A 21,607-nucleotide genomic window follows, 5' to 3' on the forward strand; every position below is an offset into this window, starting at 1 on the left:
TATTCCAAAGCATTTATTTTTTTAATGGTAAAGTTTTATTTATTTTTCCAATGTTTAGGTGTCTTTATGAGATATAATGCTTTCCTTCAGTAGCATTGATATACCTCCAAGCTCTGATCGTGCATTTCCAGATTGTTAAGTTGTCACTACAAATTTCATCATGCTACACTGTTGATTTGCTACCTGGATTGAATTCAGTTTGTGTTTGACCAATGTTCTGATGTTTTATCTTTTCTGTTTCTTTTGTTCAAGTAGATGATTGACAGAATATGTGTAAAAGTACAAGATCATCTCAACTCTTTAAGAAACTGTGGTGTGGATGCTGTACAGGAAGATGTCAAATCTGCAGAACGGCTTATGCGGGACGCTAAGAACTCCAAAACAGTAAGCCTTTCCCAGCATACTGGTAATACTGAGAGCAGTTCAGTGTGTGCTTGCAGCTTTTCTCTTTTGGAGGAGTTAAAATAACAATGTGTCACAAAAGAGTATTTTCTTCAGATGATCAGCTGTAAGTAGTATTTAAAGTGACAAAATAATTCTAACTTATAAAGACTTTGATTTAGCAGAGAGATTTCCTCCTGTTTGTCCAGATTTGAAGACAGGTAGTTGGTGAGCCTACTTTCTGAAGATATTCTTTCTGTCTTACAGCTCTTACCAAATCTGTATCACCTCGGTGGATCTTCTTGGGCAGGAGTGAATGGTTCACTCTCCAATCCAATCCAAGAGACACTTGAATCCATGGCTGGAGAAGTCACAAGGGTTGTGGATGAGCAACTTAAGGTCTGTGGATAGATTTGTTACCATCTCTCACATGCAGAAATAACTAAATCTGAGATCTTCTGTTGCTAAATGCAAATGTGCCACACTTCTGTTTTGTTTTGTTTGTTGGGTTTTTTTTTTCACTTCTCAGTATATTTGTACGTAAGCTATCTTTTCATTATTAGTTTCGTATAATTTTGTGCCTTATTATCTGGACACTTGCTTGGTTGGAATGAAAAAAATTACTTTAGTGTTTGCAGTGGGCAGAAGGAGCGTATACTGTTTATTATCATCTTATTTTACCTTCTGGAAGGGGAAGACTTATCAATTGCTCCTTAGGCCCTTAATAAAGACATCTCTCAAGCACCCTAAAAAGTCTCATGCCCTGGAGGAAAGTACTCGCTAGTTCAGGTATCCCACTGGAGTGAAAGCTGCTTTTCTGTAGACTCCATTGCAGAATTTTTTTCTCAGTGACCACTTTTGAACCTGATGCGGAATGTCCACTTTAACTGTTTGGTTTTGATAACATGTATGTATTGAGAGTGCCCCAAGTACAGGCAGCTTTACAGGAAATCTTTTCACAAGTTGCCTGTCAAACCTCAGTTCTTGAAATAGACGTCATTGATCTGTAAATATTCTCACCTGTGTGTTCAGCCAGCTTTTGCTCAGAAACTTCTACCTTCAGTTATGTTAGATCTTACTGTATAATACGCAAGGAAGAGTCATCCATACAGTATGTGCAAAGGTATCAGTCCAGAAAGAAGTCAAGGTGGGGAAACTTCAGCAACTGTTAGGATCTGTATGGAAGCTGATGAATTGAAGGATATGGTTCTGAGGCAGTTCAGATGACTTAAGTTTATGACTAAGCTACCTTGCCTGTGTTTTGCTGCATTTAAACTTATCAAAGAATCTGAAAGTGAAGGTTGAACTTTCAGTTGAAACAACATGAAAATGCTTCGGTCAATGGGAATATAATGAAGAACAATAATAATACTACATTACTAATTACTTTTTCAAAATTAAAAAGTTAATGAGGAGGAAAACGGTGCTGAATTTTTAGTATTTTCCTCCCTTTCCCCATTATATGAAACAAGGTGAAGATTCTTTATCACTTTTAGTTTCTGCAGACATGGAAGTGATTTATTCACAGGATTCTTCCCAGTGGAGCTTCTAGGCTATTATTGGGACAGGAATAGTCAGGTCAGCCCTTCGTGCAGGGCTCATGCACTTAAAATAAGTCCTGTACATTTTGGAGAGTCTTACAGAAGGGGGGAAAAAAAAGCTTCTTCAGCATTTGGAATGTTATTTGTAATTCCTGGCATAAGATTGAGTTAACGGGTCTTCCGTTTATGCTTTTACACATTTACAGCAAAAGGCATTTTAGCTCAATCATTCTAACTTTTACATTTACTTTTGATTTGTGTGGCATTAAAGTTTAAGTGCCTTACAAGAAACTATAAAGTAACACTCATTTTTATTAATTTTGCGCTCAAGGCTGAAAGGTTTTCCTTTAAGTTCTATGGTGTTGTACTTTCCGTGGAGGAGAAAATGTTGAACATGGATTAGGATTTTTTTTTCCAGTCATTTAGGTCAATTCAAAACATCATATGGAGTTTATTATTTGTGAAGATAGATAAGGGAGCTCACATAAGTACAGTTCTTTTTGTAATTGTTGGGGGAAAACATCCTATGTGCTGTAACTGGAGTTTTTATTTTTAGCTTCCATAGCAACGAGAGACTGATTCTAGAAAGAAGTGTTTGGAAATTGGGTGAAGTGAATGAATGCTCTTCAGGCAAATAAGAGATTTTTTACTTTTTTTAACCTCGGAAGAAGGGAAGGGGGGAAAAGGAAGAAGTTAGAATAAGGAAAAGGAACATCTTGGAGTGAGTTGAGTTGGCCAAAGGAGAAATTATAGCAAGGCCCTTGCATTTCTCTTCTGCTGGTGTCACTGTGGACACACAGAACCCAGAGATGCTTTATTCGGTCAGGAAAGGCCCAAGGGAGAATCATAGGCAAGACAAATGGTGCTTAGGCAAGGGAAGATTGTTTTGTAAGGACAGGAGTGCGCGAACTATTCCTCCTAAATTCCATCCTAGTGCAAAGGGTTTGTTGGCTCCATCACCTGTTCCACTTTTTCTTTAGATATCATCATCCTCCAGTCCTTTTACTCACTGTATCTTTCTCCTGAATGTTAAGAGTCATTAATTGTGGGCAGGACTTAGTTCTCTTCTTTCTGCACACCTGCTGACTGGCACTTGTGGTCTTGTGACTGAAATGTTTGCCCCTCCACGGTCAATATTGGTAGCTGTGAGTTTCCATCACTGAAAGGTTTTGGGATGGAAGTAGGTGGCAGGGAAAGGTTTCTGTAGATACGATAATAGTCATGTGAAGTCAGCAGTTGAAATTATGTTCAGTTATGCACAATTATGTTCAGTTGTGCACTTAAAGAAGACATCCAAAGTCTATTTAACTTTTAAATTGCACAATCTCTGAGTATTTTAAGTAAAAATTAATTTTGAAATTTTAAGGTAAGGTCTTTAGTCTTTCTTCTTACTTCCCACTGACACCTTCACACAGCATTTCTTCACATGATCCATTTTGAAAGACCATGCTTAGACTGCAATTGTAATTCAACATAGCAAGTCTTTATAACTTTTATGATTGTGATCAGTCGGTAACTTAGGAGGCTGAGTGTGATTTTTCAAGGTAGACTACACAGTTGCACCAGTGAATAAATGCCATGGGAAAAAAATGGATGTGTCAGAAATTCTCATTAGTAGTTTACCTGGCTCAGTGGTCTCTACCATTGAAGTTGTTCATCCTCCCTGTGGATATGGCCACAGGGGCTTGAAAGGCTCTTCGTTAGTGTTATGGCCCCAGAATCTGCTTGGGGATTGAAGGAGGGAGTGCAGGAGGAGTTCTTAAAGTGCAGAAATCTTGGGAACCCAGCAACAAGCTCCATATTAGCTATAATGGCAGTTGTCCCTTATACCTGTAAATCAAATGTTGTAAAGATCAGACTTCCCTGTACGCTGTGGCTGCTTCATGCTGCTGTGTTGTTCGTGAATCTACACTTAAAAATCAGACAATTAAAAGCTACAGACTGAAGATGCTGCTTTGAATCATTAAAATTATTATGCAGTAATAGTGGTTTTGTTTCTTACTCAGTACCTACATATGAAAATTGCCAGTTATGGTAGGGCTGAGTGCAAAGAGAAAAAAACTCTGATAAGGTGGAGTTCAGCCTGAGGTCACTTACCTGTGGAGTGAGAATGAGAAGAAAAAGGAAATCAGTAGAGTTTTCAAGGGGTACAGTTCATTATTTTTGTACAATTTAGAAGCACCTAGGTTAGAGCTAGGCTTACCTAGTATACCATTCCAATGAAACTATGATTTTGTTTCTTTTTTTATTTGTAAGTACCTTTTTCTGTTTGGTTATCAACCTTCAGTCTTATTGGAGACGACTTGGCCCATTTGAGTAAATTGGGCTCTGTCCTGTTCCTCTCTTCTTTCCACCTTCCTTTGCATTTTAAAAAACTGCTCAAAAGCTGCACACGACATGGCATATGTTGAAAAATCTGACATCTTCTAATAATTGCTGCTTGTCTCACTTGCTTAGAGAATTCAAAGTTGAGGGAAATGGGTGTTGCATGTACACTGAAGCATGAACCAGGGACAGTGTCTTTATTCTCCCTGCCACTTTGGAAGCACCGTAGCCCAAGGAGACCGCGTGGTCACTGGAGTGCAGCAGCGTGACAGCTTCAGTGTGCAGAGGGACCAGCTGCTGGAGAGAACCATCTCCTCACTGATCTTTTCTAAGTAGCACTTCATGCTGGGAATGGATGTAGACATTTTGTTTTCAAATCCCATGTTGATGAGCCTTGACCTCTTGCAATCTCTGAAACAAGTTATTTAATGGGAAACTAATTGATGGTTGAACAGCCTTCTGAAGATACCTAAAATAGATTTCCTGAGTTGCTGGGACTGGAAATGGAGTAAGGTGGATATAGGACATAATTTGAACACACAACAATTTCCAGTCTTGTCAGAAAATACTGCTTTGTGTTTATAAATAAATCTGTTTTACTGTACATAGGGTACATATCAGAATGTAGATAAAACAGTATGAATTTAAAATTTATTTTACCAGATGACCAGTTGATTGTTTTATACCTTCTGTGGTCCTACCTAACCTTTTTGGATACAAAAATTGAAAGCAATTAGAGGAAAGCTGTTTCAGTGGTATAGGGCACTAGTAGTGTTTCTATGTCTTATCCTGATCCCTATGTGTGTATATTAAGAGATTTCCTGCACTTTTCATGACACAAGTTCATACATGGATGATTACGTGAGGGACTGTGAGCCCTCACCTGTGCCTGTAGTGAGAGCTCTTTAGCCTTCTAGTCAGAGCTGGGGTTTGGAAAAGAAACCGGTAGGTGATAAAACAGGATTTAAACCAGAATTACCTTTTCTCACAGGCACAGATAGGAGATAAATCTAATGCAGTTGAAAGGGGCTTCATAACATAACTTCATAGCATTGAGGTATATATGAAAGATTTTTCTAAGAGAAAGTCTAAGAGGGAAGAAGTTGACTTTATACCATCAGCAGGGGAGACTTTATTTTAAGAAAAAGGAAGCTGAGGGGATTGGGGGGTTACACAGTCCTGTTTCTGGAGTGTGTATGGCTTTCTTCTGTCCTGGTTTGGGGTTTTGATCAGTCGTTAAAAAAGAATAAAAATTGTTGACTGCACCTGAGGTTCACTGTGGACTTCCATATATATAAATGAGATCCATATAGTAAAGTTTTGAATGCCCACTGCAAATCATACTTGTAGCTACTTCTTAATATTTAGCTAGTATATTCCAGCCCTGTACAGCATGCCAAGTTCTCATGAGTCTCCTTTCTTCATATACTGATGCCCCTTACAAATTGGCAGGTGTGGAGCATTGATGAAAATTGCTGATTCAGGGCACAGTTTAGAGCGAATGCAGCTGCAGCAGAGCATCCATTGCTTCTGCAGCATGCAGAGGCAGCAGTGATGGGTGCACAAGGGAAGATAATTCATTGTTCTGACAGTTAAACACACAGAGATGTAAATGTTTCATATTTGAAAAGGCAAACAAGTACAGTTGTGGGTTGTTTTCAAAACAAGTATGCTGCTCCTCCTTAGCTTTATTTTGTAAAATGCCTTTTATATTGCAGCCGGATTGCAAAATGGGTTGGAAATTAGGAAGAAAAATTGTAAAAATCACAAGTCTAAAAGTGTCATAGTGCTGTGCACCAGGATAATGCTGTGATCTTTCAGCTAATGAAAATCTCAATACCTGATGTTAGCTTTTGCTTACTGTGCTGCAGACACTCCTTGAGTCTATGGTGGATGCAGCGGAAAACCTTTGCCCAAATGTAATGAAGAAAACTCGCATCCGTGAAGATCTGATTGAGGCTAGCACTGAGAAGATTTCCATCCCACGCACTTTTGTGAAAAATGTCCTCTTGGAGCAATCTGGAATTGATATCCTCAATAAAATTAGGTACTTTAAAAGACTCATCTAACAAAATTGGTTATAGAATTTGGATTTTGGGTTGCATGTTTGTGTGTTTAGGTAGTAGAAGGTTTTCTGAATGCTTTTGTGACTCACAAGAAACTATATTAAGGCGTTCAAAGAGCAGGAAATTATCCTACAGGTCTGGTGAACTTAGTTCAGGAGATTCAAATATTTGGAATCTACAGGGATGTTAACTTGATCATTAATGCATGTGCTTCTGTTTTATTTAGTAAGAGTTTTGGTTTATGGTACACAAATAACATTTTTATGACTGATACTTTTTTTTTTTAAACCTATTTATGTTCTCAGGTAACACTGAATTACTGTAATAGAAGGAAATTGCACTTATTTGCTTTGAGTGTTAACAGTGCTTTGTCTGTTGCTGCGTTTGGTCTTGTCCTGTAGCTGTAGCGATCACTTTAAAACTTTTTGTTTGTGTGGGAGTTGTGCACAGCAGACAGACATACTTAAAAATGGAAACTCGGATATTCAAACCACAAACCTGGAGCAGAAACAGTTACCATAAAGGACTCTTAGTTCTCCCTTTAAAAAAAAAAGGGGGGGGTGAAGAGGCTTTTACCTGAGCTTTTACTGCATCTTTTTTTTCATATTAAATATATACCAGAGAATATATTTATGCAGTATAACGTGGTTGACCTGTACTTAAACCTTTGCAGTTGCCATCATTTGGCTAAGGAATCCTTTCCGCTTGAAGGAAAAGCATGTCATTTTGCATTGTGATGATAATATCTTTGCAGAAGAAGAAAACAGTAAGACTTAGAAATGAGTTTTGCAGAGTGCAGCAAAATTGGCAGGAAAAGGTGTTAAAGACTTTAGCTATGCCTTCAGAGTGTTTAAAATGGTTCAGGGAGTGAGTTTTCTTCACTTCAGTCCTATTCAACAAATCTTGACCCTGAGACAATAATAGTGCCCCTTCCCCCTTCTACCTGTAGAAGCTGCAACTGTCAGTGGGGTGAGGGGGCCACACTGTCACCCTTCCTGCCTTGTATTATTTGAAATTAATAGGTAGGTAACTGAGGGAAATCCCTTCACTCTCATCCTCTTCCAACCGTGGCTTGGCCACCATTCTACCTCCCTATGAATTGCATTGCCTTTCCAAGGAGTTTCTTACTTTTTCCCCAGGCTTCCTGCAGCAGTATGGCTAGCCCCAGATAGAAGTAGCTTTGTTAATTCAATGCAACTCAGTCCACACATAAAAACCTTAAAACAAAATCATGTTACTTGCTGGCAAGTGTCAGCTGGAGCAGTCGGCCTTGAAACCATAGAGGCAGGAGAGAGGGAGCTTCAGGCTGCAGCTCAGGCATACGTGCTTGTCAGCTGCAAATCAGCTGCCCTCCACAGCCTGAGCCTTTTGTACTGTTGCCAAAGACAGGACCCCCAGGGAGCAATTCAAGGTACATATTTCCTTGATAGGAAGTTACCAGTGAAACCTAAGTTCAGCGTGTTCCACATATGTCTGTGTAATGGGAATGGCTGACATGAAGTTCCTGAGACAGGAAGTGGTTACCTAGAGAAAAAAGAGGAAGCAAAGTTGAGATGACAAAGACTGGAGAACCAGCATTGTAGAGTTGTCCTTCAACTGGCAGACAAACACAAAAAGGAGTTGAGGAAATGAGTGGATTGTCGTTGTTCAGTGTCGTAGTTAAACAGGCAGCACTGTCCTAATCCCATTCATCTGAGATTCATGTTTCTCTGACTTCAGTGGCAGTGTGTTCCTTACTGAGTTTCACATGTGGTTTTTATTCAGCTCTCTTACCCAGATGTTTTCATTTCAGCTCTTAGAAAAATGCTAGAGGCAGGTTAAATATGGTACAGAGGCTCTTGTGTTTATTGTGTGATTCATGAGTTTATTTCTGAAACCTGCAGTCATGTATCCTCACACCCTCTAAAGTTTTACTTCAAATAAAGTGACAGCACTGTGGATAATCGTTGCACTGTTGAATGTGTAATAAAGACAAAATTGTCCTGTGTGAATGAAAAATTTCTCTGTCTTGTTTTTAATCCTCACACAGTGAAGTAAAGCTGACAGTGGCTTCTTTCCTTTCTGACCGAGTTGTAGATGAAATCTTGGATGCACTTTCCCATTGCCATCACAGGCTGGTGAGTATTTGCATGGTTGATATCTGAATATGCTGGGTATCTTAACAATGCCATTTACATTCATAACTTGTTCAGTTTCTCCTTAGCACAGCTCTATTTTGAAATTGGTCTTATTTTCAATGGCATCACTGACATCATTTGAAATATGATCATGGGACTTTTGCCTCTTTGCTTTAAGGAAGATACAAACTTGGAAGAGGCTGCACTATATACTTATCCTATTTCTTTTGCACTATTGTCAGATCTAAAACTAAAAATTCTGTCAGGATGCAACATTGAGTCATCAGTTAAGAACAGTGCCAGCACTTGTCCTGGTGAGATGATAAGGATAGGTTGCTTATGAAATGAGAGGTGAAATTTCATTCTTTAGAGGAGGGACTGCTGAGACCTTGTTCCCTGAATGAGTACATCTTGAGGCTACCTCAGAAATGTAGGTATCAAGTTTGAAGAGAAAGGAGTAGAAATGTAGGAAAGGAAACACTGCTTGTTATTTGAAGGTGCTGAGCTGTCAGGAGGCACAGTTATTTATTATAAAGGTACTTGCTTCATCAAGAGTAGAAGAAATAAAAACTGTGTATCCACAGAAAAATATCTTTATTTCTAATGCAGTGGGCCTCTGTAAGGAGAACCCCGTACTGTTTTTTTAAAGAAGCCAGTGGGTGGTCATTCTCCTGATTGAAATTGCTCTTCATTTCTAATTGAAATTTCTCTGGCTTTGGCTTGCAGTCATGAATTTTTTCAGCTGCTTTTCCCCACAAGAATAGGGAACCAATATACATTGCTCTTTATTTCCTCTCTATGAAAGTCCTCATACACAGAAAACAAATCACTCTTCCCCCCCGCCTTTTTTTTTTTTTTTAATAACTTGAAAGACTGAGTTATTTGGGGATGCATCTTCATGATACAGAGCAGCATTGTGTAAAGATACAACCTCTGGTCTCAGGAGCTATGCAGCAGCATCAGCCTGCTGTGTGAGTGGCCACATTAATTAGCTCCAGTTGGTCCTGGAGCAGGCTCAGCTGACATGAGCAGTGGGCTGTCTCTGTCCAGTGGTATTGCACAACTTGGACGTACCCCAACTCTTGCACAGTAAGTCATTTTCTCCAGCCTTTGAGTCACTTCAGTAACAATCCTCTGCATGTTCTCCAACTGTTTTAAAAGCCTCTTAAAATTATGGTTCCCAGAACCAGACAGACTATTCCAATGTTTTAACCAACACCATATATAGGAGTGAAATTGTTTTTCACCTCATGCTCTTTACTCCTCACGTTTACATAGCCAAGGAGATAAGAATTCCTTCCTTTTGTCAGAGTTTCAGTGGCAGCTCATTTTCAGGACTGGGTTTGCTAGATCTCTCTCCCAGTAATGGCTTCTGGATGCTTGACACTCGCTTCTTTTCAGGATTGTGTCCATAGCTAATTGCCAGTGCTTTTAGTTCCTAAGGAATGATTGTCTGTACGTTTGATTTGGCCTGATTTACTTTGTGATCCATTTTGGCCTGCATTAGTAACATGCCCCTTTCACTGTTTAACTCTCCTATGTTTCTGTTAGCTGCAGGTTATTTCAGATAGTATAGCACTGATGAAAACACTGAAGAGTGTGGATCTCAAAAATGCTGGTAGAGGAACTCCTGTCTAATTTGGCAGTGTTAATCTTCAACCGACAGCTGCAATCTGAGAGCTGGCAGCTCTCAGATTAATACAGCAAAGATTAAACTCACTGATAAAGTTCTGTGCCAGCTCCTTAAATTGGAGTGTCAAATACTACTAATTCAGCCATCTACAAATGTCTGTGTATGTTGCATTGACACAGTAGCATTTGAGGCAAATTTGAAAAATAAACCTTGTTCGACAAGACCTGAGTTTGCCTAATGTGATGATGATTAGCATTAATTATTATTCTGGCCATTTTAGTTTGATTAAAGATAAATCCATAACAGCTCTCCAGTTGTTTTCCCTGAGTAGACACTAGACTAAGTGAACTATAATTGACTCAGGTCATCTGTTTAACCTTTTTAATGGTTAACAAAACTACAATCCACTGGTTGTCTGGAGTCGTGCTGATGTTTAGCAGTGCACTACAGCTCTCCCTAGCTGCCTTTTTGAAGGCTTCTGTGACTAACTGATTTGGGCCAGCTGATCTTCAAATACTTGCTTTTAACAGATGTTATTTAATATTCTCTTTAGTTACCAACAGAACTAGAAAATATTTCATCATTATCCTGACAGCATGAGCCCACTCCATTCCAAGTACAATCCAGGGTGGTTTATATAACATTATCTATATATAACATTATATACATATATAATATTTTTATATATATACAAAAAAAATATATATAAAAAACATGTTTTTTGCTGTGCAGGTCTAAAAATGGATTTTGTTATTGTTAGAGTTTTTCCTCTCCAATACTTTAAAAAAATATATCTTATCCCATAGATTTATCAAGGATGAATTTTTTTCTTTTTATGGTAACCCCTACCTATTTCTTCAGTGAAACAGAACTGAGGTGTTTAACAAAGCTGTCCTGCTTTTTGAATAGCGGGTGATAACATTTTGGCCATCTAATAATTATGAAATTGTACATGTCTTTGTATTATTTAATTTAAAAAAAAAAATGGTTCAGGACAAAGCTTCTCTTCCACCCCTTCATTTTCTTTATAATAAAGACAGGACAAATGCTGAGGAAGCCCCATAATACTATTATAAGTCAAGAGTAGGATGGCTTTTTATTTGACCTTTTTCCTTTTCTCTTTTCCTGTTAGACTTTCTCCCTTCCTTCTTAGAATGTGCAATGGAAGGGGTTTTCCATCCAAAAAAAGAGAAAAAACAAAATAAACGCTGTGTGAAGATTAACACACACAACTGAGCTTTGCTTTTGTAATTGGTCTTCTAGGATCTGTGATCACTTAAGTTCTGTAAGCTTTCTGATTGGGTTTGGTTTGCCTTTTTTAACAGTTTGATTGATGTGTTCCTGTCTTTATCCTTGCCTCCAGGCCGACCATTTGACGAGACGTGGCAAACCACTTCCACAACAGGAATCACTGGAAATTGAGTTACCTGAAGAAAAACCAACTAAACGCTCTATCATCACGGTTGAGGAGTTGACAGAGATAGAACGTTTGGAGGATCTGGACACTTGTATGGTAAGACACATTCCTCAGCCCATTTGGCTAAGCACGCAAATAACTGGAAGAAAAATGTTTTTCAAAATGTCATTTGGCAATTTCAAGGTGTCAGGAAACTGAAGTTAGGAATTGGCTTCTAGAAAAAATAAATGTTAGCTTGTGAACTTTTTGTCTGAGTTGCATATTGCTGTTCAGCAAAGGAAAAGCTTTTCCCTTTTCTTCACTTCTCCTTTCCTGGAACCTATTCAAGGGCCTTTCCCTTGCATACATTGCTACAATCAAGCTAATACAATAAACGTCTCTTCCACTGGCCACAGTTTCACAGAGGTTCAGTTGCAGTAATAAATTGGACCATGCTATCCTGTGACAACATGCTGCTTTCTGCCTTTGTCTTCATTCTACTTGACATGGATTCCTCTGAGCCATGACAAAAAATGCTTCTGCCTGGAAGTTATATTATTGACCATGAACAGAAGTTGGTTTTTTTAAATTAGCTTTTGAATGTATGGAAGAAGTCTTAAAACCTTTAGACTGAGCTGCAAGTGATCCTAGAGGGCAAGCTTTTCAAAAGTAGTTGAGTTAGGAGCGTGAGATTCAGTAAAAATGCTGAACATAAATCACTGAAGTGCTTTATAAAATCCCATGTGTGACTTTTATAGTAAAAGATGGCTCCGTGCCATATCATGATTCTTCACGAGATGTAAATCCACAGAATTACAAATAAATGGGTTGCTAACTGTTTTCAACCTCAAATCCCTTTCCACCCAGCTCAGTTTGTTGAGGAACTCCACTGTGGACAGGAACTTCAGGGAGCGCTTCTCTATTACAACTTAGTCTAATAGGTGGACGCTGCTGCAAGGGATGGGCTTTCTCTGCCCTCCTACCTGGCTCCTTGGCCGTGTGTTTTCACAGGAAGCTAAACTGGCAGAAAAATTGATTGCATCTTTTTGTAGAAGTTTTGTTGATTCAGCTCCCTGAATAGACTTACTGCAGAGTCAAACAAGTACAGCTCAAGAGAAGGAGCAGCAGGGTTGCTCCTTTCTGCAGCAGCTATCTGTTGGTCTCGCTTAGCTATAAAACAAAAGCACACCTTCACTGGAAATATCAGCTTAAAATAGTTCTCTCTCCCTTCCAAATCTCCTTCACCACAATTTGATTCGATGCAGTATTTGTCTGAACATCACAAATTCCTGTGAGGCACGTGGTGTTGATGGCATCATCTGGCTCATAACTGGTACTATCAAGTTCCAGAAGCTTTCTGTAGCCAACATGCAGTAATCATTTTGAGCCCTAAATTCTATGCGAGAGAGACATCCCAGTAAAGTATGGAGCATCTGAACCCTGCACCTCTAAGTTAGTTTTGCTGGCTTCTTATATAGAAAAATAAGCTAAGTGCTCATTTTGACACCCCACCCTACCCCTTTAAATTTATTCTTGCAGCCTGTTAAGAATAATAATACTGGAAATTTTAAAAATAGCTCCTGTCTTTATCTCATATCACCATGGTTATATGAAAGGATTATATCACTGTGTTGTTATCTTTCGCTTTGGTCATATTAAAATAATGGAAATGAGATGATGCTTACACTCTTTAGAAGATGCATTAGATGCTAACTGTACTTATCTTCAGAAGTGTTTATATCTCTCTCTATTCTCTTCATTCACCCTCATCTTGCACAGACATTCAAATACCTTTGTGATCCAGATTCTCATCAGTATCTAATTTCTGAAGAGAATGAAGCATCAAATAAACACGAAGCAGTAATCTTTGTCAGTGCTAAAGAATCCATTTATTAAAAACCGTAATCCATTTTTAAGAGCTGCTTTTAGCATCCTGGGTGCAAGTGATATTGGTTGCTGTTGTAAAAATATATAGATAAATGGATAGCCCCAAGAGGCTGAGAAATATAGGGATTTTTACTGAACTAGTGTTCTTACTGAGTTTTTTGCAACTAAAAGCATCTTAAGAATGGATTTCTTGCATCTTCTGGGTGGAGTTAGTAACTTCAAAGATAGCACTTCCCAAGTGATGTATTTTAGCTATGGGAAAATCCTACAGATTTCCGATATTGTCTTGGAAAAATTAACCTGATTTGTGGCAGCTTTTAAGTGTCGTACAGATACTTGCATGGAAATGAGGAACCTTCTGAAAGGGGCATCGGTGAATGCTTTGTGAGCTGGTCAGTGCAGGAAACAGATATGTTGCTGAAAGATTTTACTAGAAAGAGAAGCATATGGTTTTATGAACTACAATTATGAACCTGATTTCCTTTGATTATTTTTAATCTTAAAAGAGAAATAGTTATGTAGATCCCACTTCCAAAATGGCATTAGTCCAGAACACTGCCTTGTTTGGCCATTGGAAATCCCTAAGCATTAGGGATTGTGTGATGATAAAACAGATCTTAGCCTTGTGAGTAGATGATGCACCTGTACAGGCTGTGTATTCTGCAAACCTCAAGCCTGAAACCTTGAATTGCAGTTTGGTGTTGTGCATGTTTGGGAGCCTAATCTCCAATTGCCAAAAAAATATAGAACGTGGGATGGGGCTGATCATATTGCTGGGATGCCAGGAAAAACTCACCTATTCTAAGCCCTGTCTATCAGTTTGTTCCAGGTAGTTGTCAAGATGTCTGGGGAAGAAGAGATTTTGGTCTTATAGGAATGAGACGCTGAGCTTGGACCACCGTTTTGGGGGAGCTGTGTTTTTTTTTTCCATTTGCAAAACTGGATTAATTTTGCAAACCCATTGTCCTGTTCTCTTTGTTCTTCTTTTCTTCAGCAAGTCTATTGAGGATCAGTATTCTGGCTGAGGCAATGTATACAACAGCGTGTTGTTATTCACCAGCCTGCCTTGAAGCTGTATTTGAACAATTTGGGGAAAAGCTGGATCTATGTTCAGTTTTGACTCTATGGTTACAGGTAGATTATATAGCACTGAAGCTAGGTGAATGACTATGAGTGAGGTAGATGTATTTGTAATAAAATGCTTATGAGCTATTTGTTCTTATATGCGATTGAAAGTGGAAGACAGGAAGATTTGTTTATAAAACTTGGACTAGCAGCATAGGGATCTGAAACCTCCAGTGCTGGTGATAGAGAAAACAAACAGGCACTGGAGTGTTTCACAGCCTGCCCACCTATTCTCAGGCAGGGTTCAGAGTGGCTGTGGCTGGGACGGTTTCCCTGCCAGAGTAGAGAGTTGCCATCCATCCACTTCAAAGTTTGATACGTACAAACAACACAGACAAGACAGAATGAAACATCATAAATGGGCCCATGAAACACACCACTGAAAAACAGACTTTTAAATGTTATTTTTAGTATTTTTTGTTGTGGGAATTAGGACTTACTAAATACCAAACTGTGCAGTTAAAGCTTATTAGCTTCAATTCAGGATATGATTCTCATCCAGCCTTTTATGGTGTCCTGAGAGCCCATAATATGAAAGATTTGTCAGTCATACCAGAATTTGCTAGTCTGTTAAATGAGTTCTGAAGAATGCTGGGAGTGATTGAGTGGTCCAGCGTAGGATGCGATAGCTGGAACATTATGGACCCAAGAGTTTCTGATCTCCCTGAGCTGCAGTGCAGTAAATTGATGCATCCCCAGTCTACAGCTTAGCTGTCTACATTTAATTAGAGCTGTGCTGATGGTAATAAGTCATTAGATAAAAGCTGCGTGCAAGTAAGATGGAAAGAAAAATCTTTATGCAGAAAATTACTTACTGTTCTCAGATTAAAGGAAAAACCATGGCCTGCTTTTCAGAGCTTAGACTCAATCATGAATTAACTTCATAAAATAGTACGGTTTCTGTAAATTTTTCTGTGCATATATGATGAGAGTGACACATTTTAAACTAATGCATGCATTTTAAAACTAACTTTAAATAAAGCACCCTTTTTTACTGAGATTGAATATCGTCTATCTTGGTATGTGTAATTGTGTAGGTAGATGCTACTGATTTAATTTTGCATAATGCTTCTAGCTGTACTTTATTCTTTCATAGCCATTAGTTCTTTGCAGAAGTAAGATACTAATTAGTGCTCAATTCTCCACCAAAAAGTAATGGAGCATCTTTGTTAGATTGTGTTTAACAGTTCTGTTCTAAAGCTTTTTTTTTTATTTTTAGCTATTTGAATGTTAGTTTGGCTTCCAGAATGCTAAAAGATCACCAGAGTTGAGCCACTATTTAAAGAAAAGTTTTGAGAGAAATAGCTTTACTAGAAATCCATGTACTCATCATCTTTAAAATATCCATTTCAGCAATATAATTTTATTACTATAGGTAGTAACAAGCATACAGCCAGGATAAGTATTGTTTTTAGAGCAAAGCAGAGGTTATTTGCATTATAAAGAGGCGTGGTAGGAAATTGTTTGAGACATGTAAAGGAATTGTAGGTTGTAATACACAAGTCTGCTTATAAATCTTCTTAAAGCATTTCAGTGTAAGAATGAAATGCTTGGATGGTAAATTATATGTTTGAAAAAATGCTTGTAGCTAATAGAAAAGGACTGCCTGTGATGAGTATTGAATCTTAGCCATTTCTCATCTATTTCTAATTCTAACCATAGAGAAGGTTCTGTGACTTTAATGGAGGAACATTTAAAAAAAATAATCCCATAAGCAATATATTAATGTTTTAGTCTTTGCTAAACAATAGATTTCACCTGTACAGTAGAGAAGAAAATTTGCAGAAGTAGCAGAACACTTGTAGATTGGTGGTGTATGTATGTTTTTTCCTGGGAATGTACTAACTAGCTATTGTCAAAGATTTAGCAGATTAGTCCAGTATCCAGGTAAAGATTTAGAACCCATGGGTTCTGAAAGACAAGGAGTGTATGGACCTCAGTGTTTTCAGAGAAAAGGGAGAAATTGCACTCACCATACCAGAATTAAATTTATTAAAAAAAAAAAACAACTCATAAAGCACCACCTGAAAGCTTTTCTCTCCCCACCCTCATCCAGAACAAATTAAAATTAAAACAACAGAAACCCTTTCAGTTGCTTTCACTGGAGGAAGGAGAAAATCATGGTACAGACTCACATACACGTGCACTGATAACTGTAGGAAGAAAGTAGAGATTCTCTGGTATGCCCTGATGTAGTACTACAGCTGATTCTTGTTGCTCTCTATTTACCTGCAGCAGAATTGTCTCAGGCATAGATAGTCAGCTTTTTGGATGAAAGACTGAACACCTGGATCTGCGACTGGCTTGATCCAGCAAAAATCATTGTTCTTGCTGAAAAGAGCATTTCCACTTTCCTCTGTACACAGCTCGCTCTTTCCTGCCCACACCCTCACACTCGTACTGGTGTTCACACAGCCTCACTACAAACTGGGTGTGGGAATTGATTCAGCGGAAAATTAAGCTTTTTACGGAGGATTTCTTTCCCAGGTTAGTTTACAGACTGACTAGTCCTGTGGTTGAGTTCACAAAACAAATCCTGAGCGGCAGGAACAAGCAGGCAGGGATGAGGGTAGAGGCAGCAGCCTGGATGAATGCCGGATTAAATTGATTGTGACACTTGAGTTTCTCTCTTGTATGCATTAGCAGAAATGGGCCTTTGATGTGTAGTAAATACAGCACTCTGTGGGAAGCTAGGAATTGGCATTATGGTATGCGAGAGTATTCTTGGCTTCTGAAAAGGCTCCATCACAGGCATGCGAGCAAATCTACTTCAGTGGGAGTCCAGTAATATTTCTGACTCATCCCGAACTAGCACAGTTTATGAAAACACCACCAGGAGGGGCACAGCATAGTGCCAGCGTGCTCCCTAAGCCCTTCCCTACGCATGCAGTGCTATGGCTGAGAAAGTAAGAGACAAAGGGAGCCAGTGTGATAATTTTGCAGAACCTGTGATAATAATATAAATACAATATAAATAAACAAACTTATCTTGTTTATTTGCAAGTTGTGTGTTTATATGTTAGCCTCACCATTAGTATTGTGATTACATTAATTTTAATTGTGAATATTTGTTACGTATCTTTTCCTGGATTCCTTTATATATAGTTGTGCAGCACCCTTACTGCCCTTAGAGGTCCTTACCCATGTTTATTCAATGTCTGTTAAATGTGTAGACTACAGACTACAGTCTCTTTCAGGCTCATGAGGGGTTACATGTTCCCAGCTGAAACACTTTAAAAGAAACCTGGCTTTCAATGTCTTTTTCTTGGTCTCTGAGTGGAAGGAGGTGATGGATAATTGACCTATAGTATATTTTTCTTAAACCAACTGGGATTTCTTAGTCAGAGTTCAAAGCTGTTTCTCATAATCTAGGGTACATTATTGGCACAATATGAAGTAAATGAAGAATGTGATAAACTGCTTCTAGTAACCGCACTGCATGCTTGGTTAAGAAAAAAAGTAGTGTAAAATTGGAGACTGTTTTCTGCTTAGGTTAAAATGGGAATTGTGAAGTGCAGCTGCTGGGTATTCTGTTTGCATGGTGGTACTTCCTTATCAGGAGCTTGTCTTCCCAGAATACTGATGCTTTGTTTTGCCTTAGTAGACCCAGATTTGTATTGGGGGTGGAGGGGAGGGTGCGTAGTTACATCCTTTGTGGCAGTAGTTGTCTTACTGATACTGAGTTTCCATCATTTTATTTCACGTGTCGTGAAAAAGCCACATTGAAAGGAGAGTTCAGTAACAAAGCACTCACTGAAACACTGGTCTTGAGAGTTTAACTTCCCTGCAGTGGTTTTAAGAGGGAGTTTACTACTAAGAAGTTAGTCTGTGGCAGACAGAAAGGTCTTGAACATGTAGCTATGCAGTCTATCAGTAGTGCCAGCCCCATCTGCTCAGTCCACCATTCACCACTCTGCTAGCAAGAATTTGAATGCCTAGGCTGCAGGCAGAGTCATCTCAGCAGGCACCAGCTAGCTGTTGCAGGCTGTAGCCTGCTGGTGGACACCCATCCACCACTTGGTGAGAGAGGTGACTATCCCTACTTGGGTTCGCTTGCCCTCCCAGCCAGCACTCACCCATACAGCCAGCAGCAGGGATCACCCAAGTGCTCACTTACCTACTTCAGGTAAAGTTAACAGGTTATGAGGACAAAGCCCCTTTGCATGGCCTGGATCAGGGGGCTTTTGCAAGCAGAGCTGGGGAGTCAGTTGATGTTCAGCACAAAAAGATACAGAATTCATCTTTCCACAGCCTCTGTTCATAAGAACCTGCTCGTTATTTCCCATGGCAGATTAGCAAGAGCTCCTTTGGAGGAGTTCTTGCCAAAATCTAGACTCTACCTTTGGCAGAGGCACAACAGCAAGCATCATGAGAATAACCTCTAATAGTGCTGTTTCTGTAGCACACATCTGTCTGCAGCCATAACACTTCTTGATTCAATTAATATTTGGCAACTTGACTTTCTCAAGTGTTTGAGGTTGCATGGTCTTTTCTACTGCTTTTTGATTCTTTGATTCTTCCAGTGTCTCAAATAAATTAACTTGGCAAGAGTTACTTATCTGTCTTGTATGGGGGAGTCTTGTTTACCCTGAAATCTGGAGAGCCTACTGAAAACAGCACATGCACGAGTCTGTCTCACTAAGAGTGCTTCATGGTTCTCGCTTCACCCAGAACAGGAGGCTTGCAATTTTTTGCTCTGCAAAATTGATACCTCATATTGCAGGGATAAAGAATAGTTGCTCACAGGAAGAGGGGAGAAGTCGTCTGTGTTAGGGCAGGCAGTTATAGGGTACCATTAGATTTTGCTATATTTTGTCAAGGAAAAGGAGGTTGGGATGTGCTGGGTTACTGGAATGGGAACTTAAAAATAAATAAATAAATACATAAATACATAAATAAAATCAAGAGTACATAGTGCCAAAAGGCTAGAAGACAGCTTCCAAGTCATCAGATCTCATCCTTGCTATCACTGACAACTGCATCACACAATCCTATTCATAAATTTATCAGGCTTCCTCTCAAAACATCTCTCTCTCAGACTAGAGGAGAACTTAGAGGTAAATAGATTCTTTCTTCCGATGTTATTCAGGTCAGCTAAAGCCTCATTGCAAAGTGGTGGGTGTATCTCTGCAATAAGAATCTTGCTTCATGTGAGTAAAGATCAAATTACTGTGAATTTTTGAGGTCAGTAGTGACAGGACAAAAGCACTTAAACTGGTGAAAAAAACCTTCAAGTAAGCAGATGTTAAAGAAAACTAAAAGGAATGAGCAGGATAGAAAGACAAAGTGATTGAAAAGTCAGAGTAGTTTCATTCAAAGCTGATCAGAACTTCGTCTTGCACATTTTAGCTGTGGTTCATTTCCAATACCATGGTATTTAGACACTCCAGGGGAAGTTTGTGTCCATACTGTCTGAGAAATTGCAGAATCCAGTGCCTTGTTGCCAGCCAGCGCTAAATTCCACGCTTGTGGGTGAGCAATTCCTGCTTTGCAGGGTAGGCATCTTCCTCTTCTTTCGTGGTGTTTCTGTCCTTCCTAGGCTCATGTGCTGCCCCATGACTGTCTGACTAAGTGGCATTATTTAAATCATGTATCAGACATAGTTGCTGGCACTCCATAGACCAGCCTTTGAGTTTTGCCATCCTTGTAGTTATGATTGACCCTTTCTAACAGTTTGTTTTAGAGAAGAAACTCAAATACTCTGTTCAGTAGAGTATTTCTGTTTCCCATACAGGGTCTTGGAATATTTGCTAGTTGCCTATCAAGATATAGCCTGTTTTTAATGGGGAGATATCTTGATATAGTAGTTCCTGACAGGACTTAAAATTCAGGAGGTTGTTTGGTGGTTGTTTTTTTTTTTTTTCACGTTTAAGTTCACAAAGTATATCTCAAAGTGTCTCAGGGGTATAAAGATTTACTGTGCATGCTGGAAAGATGTTTGAAACAAACTTCAATGAGAAAAGAGCAGCAGCTCAAGTATGCCTGGGTTTCCAAGGGTAGAACTACCCATCATAATTCTGAGCAGGGAGGCTACTAGTCCGCTTCCCCGTCCAGAGTAAACTGTATCTGATTCACTGTGATGAGTCTCCCTGTAGCGTTCCTCCTTTGAAACGTCACTGCTGCAGTGCAAGCGATGCATCATCTGCCCCCAAAGGGTCTAATGATGGTGGGAAGATGACTGGTGGTTTTTGCCTGGATGACTACTTATCCTTTTGGGAGCTGTTCACTTCAGGTTGTTGGAAGGAAGGAGAGATGCAGAAGTTGTTTTGGTTCTCAGTCCTGGGAAGCTGTAGGTCAGGCAGATACAACAGTTCCCGTTCATAAAATCATAGAAAGGTTTGGGTTGGAAGAGACCTTTAAAGATCATTTAGTCCACCCCCTGCCATGGGCAGGGACATCTTTTGCTACATCAGGTTGCTCAAAGCACCATCCTGCCTGACTTTGAATACTTCCATTCAGGAGTACCTTGCCTCAAACTTGCTTTAATGACTTCAACCACCCCGATATCTTTTGGAGGGACAACACGGCAGGGCATAAGCAATCCGGGAGGTTCCTGGAATGCATCGATGATAACTTCCTTCTCCAAGTGGTAGAGGAGCCAATGAGGAGAGGTGCTGCGCTGGACCTTGTGCTCACCAACAAGGAGGGGCTGGTGGGGAATGTGAAGCTCAAGGGCAGCCTGGGCTGCAGTGACCATGAGAGGGTGGAGTTCAAGATCCTTAGGGCACCGAGGAGGGCGCACAGCAAGCTCACTACCCTGGATTTCAGGAGAGCAGACTTTGGCCTCTTCGGGGATCTGCTTGGTAGAGTGCCATGGGACAAAGCCCTGGAGGGAAGAGGGGTCCAAGAAAGCTGGGTAATATTCAACGATCACCTCCTTCAAGCTCAGGAGCGATAGATCCCAACAAAGAGAAAGTCAGGCAAAAATACCAGGAGGCTCCCAACAAGGAGCTCCTGGACAAACTCAAACACAAAAAGGAATCCTACAGAGGGTGGAAGCAAGGACAGGTAGCCTGGGAGGAATACAGAGAAACTGTCTGAGCAGCCAGGGATCAGGTTAGGAAAGCTAAAGCCCTGATAGAATTAAATCTGGCCAGGGACATCAAGGGCAACAAGAAAAGATTCTATAGGTACAT

At 39.6% G+C, this 21,607-nt stretch overlaps 1 protein-coding gene across 1 annotated transcript in view; it reads left to right on the forward strand.

The window, feature by feature from the left end:
- The window catches only part of LRRC16A (leucine rich repeat containing 16A), a 222,900-nt gene that overhangs the window by 165,628 nt on the left and 35,665 nt on the right, over nucleotides 1-21,607 (forward strand). Inside the window, exons 25-29 of the mRNA XM_009324940.1 lie at nucleotides 256-384; nucleotides 649-780; nucleotides 6,119-6,294; nucleotides 8,343-8,430; nucleotides 11,427-11,576. Of these exons, the coding sequence (XP_009323215.1) occupies nucleotides 256-384; nucleotides 649-780; nucleotides 6,119-6,294; nucleotides 8,343-8,430; nucleotides 11,427-11,576 (675 nt within the window). The remainder of the gene's footprint in view (nucleotides 1-255; nucleotides 385-648; nucleotides 781-6,118; nucleotides 6,295-8,342; nucleotides 8,431-11,426; nucleotides 11,577-21,607) is intronic.

Source organism: Pygoscelis adeliae, unplaced genomic scaffold, assembly GCF_000699105.1.
Source record: "Pygoscelis adeliae isolate BGI_AS28 unplaced genomic scaffold, ASM69910v1 Scaffold135, whole genome shotgun sequence".
Classification (NCBI taxonomy): domain Eukaryota; kingdom Metazoa; phylum Chordata; class Aves; order Sphenisciformes; family Spheniscidae; genus Pygoscelis; species Pygoscelis adeliae.